Below are 3,141 nucleotides of genomic sequence, written 5' to 3' on the forward strand. Positions count from 1 at the left end.
GCATCTGATATCCTTCAAATGAGCATCCAGATATCATCACAGGGCCAGGTTGTGAGCATGTGTGAGGGGTCTTGTTCTATTTTTATGAATTTTTATTACAGCTTGTCTAAAGCTTCAAGCGCTGTATTTTGTAATTATTTTAGGAATTTAAAACTGCTTAACTGTGTATTTTGATGTCAAAAATTGGGTGACAAAATGATGAGAATAAAAGTACCTGCGTCATATCTGACCTGATTTTATAAAGCTTCAAAAAATTTGATATGTTGTTCCTTAAGTTTTCTCTGTAATGTTGAAAAAATAAAATAAAGGTAAAATTTGAGAAGTGTTACATTGTATTTTTGGAAATTTGTTCTTACAAGTTGAATTACACCTTGGATATTTTTTTAATAGAGAGTGCCAATATTTTAATGGAAAAAATAATAGTAATGGGATTGGTTTTGAGTTCTAGAACTAAATCTTATAGATGACCTGGAGTTTTTTAGGCCATAAAGGAAACAAAGAGCTCTTAGTTTAGCTAATATAAAAATGCAATGAAATTTTTATGAAATTAATTTCAAACAATTAAATTGCATATTAGTTTGTGAAACATTCTGTCACTAACTTGAAATGACAAATATAAGCTAATTAACTTTGAAATTAATGCAAATATAAGAAAAATATGATGAGGAAATGCATAATTATGTGCAAGTTTCTCTCTATACATTTAACAAAGAACACACATTACATTTACCATTTTAAACAAAGTAATGCTATAAAACAATGGTGGTCATAAGATAAAGGTAGTCTCTGTCTTGAATTTCTTCCTTTCTGCTCAGGGCAACCAATCAAATCCTACAAGAGCAGGTTCTGCAGGTGAGAGAGGGAAAGCAGCCTGGAATTTACAATCTGAGTCTTGAGTTTACTCATTGCTGATTTCACTTCTTTGTTTCTCAATGTGTAGATGATGGGGTTCAATATAGGTGTGAAAACTGTAGAGAACACAGAAAAGACTTTATCCACTGGAAAGTTGCTGAAAGGCCAGACATAGATGAATATGCAGGGTCCAAAGAAGAGGGTCACCACCGTGATGTGGGCAGTCAAAGTGCTGCGGGCCTTGGCCATGCCCCCTGAAGAATGGCGGCAAACAGTAACAAGGATGACCACGTAGGAGATTAGCAAGAGCAAGAAAGAAGTCACCCCCATAAGACCACTGTCCAAAAGCATCAGCACTTCAGGGATGTACGTGTCTGTACAGGCAAGCTTGATAACCAAAGTAAGGTCACAATAATAACTATCCACTATGTTGGGGCCACAGAAGGGCAAATTTACAGTGAAAGCTAACTGACTCAAGGAGTGTATAACTCCAATGACCCAAGAGCCTACCACCAAGCTTGTGCACTTGCACAAGTTCATGATGACTGTGTAATGCAGAGGTTTGCATATGGCTACATACCTGTCATATGCCATGGCTACAAGGAGGACCATTTCACCACCAGCAAAGACATGGAGCAAAAATATCTGGGCCATGCAACACTCAAAGGAGATAGTCTTGGGTTCATGAAGGAAATCATAGATCATCTTTGGGGTTGCATATGTGGCCAGAAGAACATCAAGAACAGAGAGATTACTAAGCATAATGTACATAGGTGTATGCAAGGCAGGTTCTGAAATCACTGTGACAACAATAAGAAAGTTTCCAAGGACAATGAGGATATATAAGAAGTTAAAAAACACAAAGAAGAAACACTGGAGCTTCCAGGAACTAGAGAGTCCCAGCAACACAAACTCAGTGACCCTAGAATAATTTTGCTGATCCATGGTCTCAGGCTATAAGGGAAATCCCTACAAAGAGAAACATTAATGGGTTATTATGAAGAACAAGAAGAGTAGACCACAACCCTAAAGTGTTCATCTCAATATTAATTTTAAATGTTCTACAATTATCCTGTTAGGAAATACCTTCTCTGTGATTTTTATACTATGTTTTCCCCTCAAGTATTCTCATGAACAAAATATAACTTTGGTGTAAAACATAATGTATCAACAGCTCCATTATATAAATTTGTGGGTTAAGTCTGATGATAAACAAACAGCTTGTGGACATTGAAAAGAACTTAACTACAAGATACTAAGAGATCCAGATCTAAGGGATCCACTGTCTTTCTCACTCTGGTGTTTTATATTATCTACTTGGGAGGATCTATAAGGAGTTTCAATTCTTAGAAGAATTCTCAAGAAACAATGTTTACATATTTTATCTTTTGCCCCCTCCACCCCGCCCTGTTTCTCTCTCCTCTTGTCTCTATCTGCTACTTAACCCCTGCAACCATACCATTAAGACTTTTTAATCCATGTTGTCTCTGACATTATGACAATTGCTTTGGTTTTAAGTAAAGTCCCTTGTAAATAACATTGTAATATGTGAAATTAAATATACGGAGATGGCCAATATTTGGGTATAGAATATCAATAGGCAAGGTCAACACAAAGATATGATTGAATTTAATAATTGACAAGTAGCTCATTTGAAGGTTGATAGTAACATTTCACTCATCAGTACAGAAATCTTCCAAAATAAGTAGTTATAATCAGTAATTATTACATTTGTAGGCTTCGACTAGAATTTCTCTGACCCAATAAAGTAAGTTATGTTCTTTGAAAAACACTCAGCAGCACAATGCTTTCCTATTAGGCAAAAATTAAGATAATTAATAACAATCATAATAGTGAACATTTGAGATAATAAAGTTGCAAAGAGATTATAAAGTAATCCATTCTGCCTGTGTTTTCTGTGTGACTTCTTTTAAGTAATACAGAAAAAGACTTCCAAGGAAATATTTAATGATTTGATGATTCATTGAAGTGTCAAAATCTTTTAGTTAATAATATAGAGGGTTTTTATTTTTATTTTGTTTTTTAAGAAAGGAGGCTCCCATAAAATATTTCATTTTATATGCTATTATAAGTGACAGTCTCTGTAAAAGATTATGAAAAATACTATATGTCAATATGCCAAACTACTAAGTGTGAAAGTCTTTTTAAATACATGCATAGGTGAGCACTAATTTTGTTCCATTTTTTATATTGGAAATTTTAAGCTCAAAATGTTAATTAATATGTTCAGTATGGTATAGTAAGCAAATTAAGCATCCAGAATTTCAT

General features: G+C 34.2%; 1 protein-coding gene across 1 annotated transcript; it reads right to left on the reverse strand.

The window, feature by feature from the left end:
- Positions 1–831: 831 nt before the first annotated feature.
- On the reverse strand, positions 832–1,800 carry LOC124104618 (olfactory receptor 4K15-like). The gene has a single exon (XM_046461646.1). The coding sequence runs from the start codon at positions 1,795–1,797 to the stop codon at positions 832–834; it is 966 nt and encodes a 321-aa protein (XP_046317602.1). The 5' UTR covers positions 1,798–1,800.
- Positions 1,801–3,141: the final 1,341 nt, after the last annotated feature.

The sequence above is a fragment of the Marmota monax genome, unplaced genomic scaffold (assembly GCF_021218885.2).
Source record: "Marmota monax isolate L192 unplaced genomic scaffold, Marmota_monax_Labrador192_F-V1.1 WCK01_AAM20220418_F8-fsc00001, whole genome shotgun sequence".
Lineage (NCBI taxonomy): Eukaryota > Metazoa > Chordata > Mammalia > Rodentia > Sciuridae > Marmota > Marmota monax.

What these genes read in the sequence shown, in the direction of transcription:
- LOC124104618 (XM_046461646.1), bottom strand. Translation starts at nt 1,797, where the DNA reads ATGGATCAGCAAAATTATTCTAGGGTCACTGAGTTTGTGTTGCTGGGA.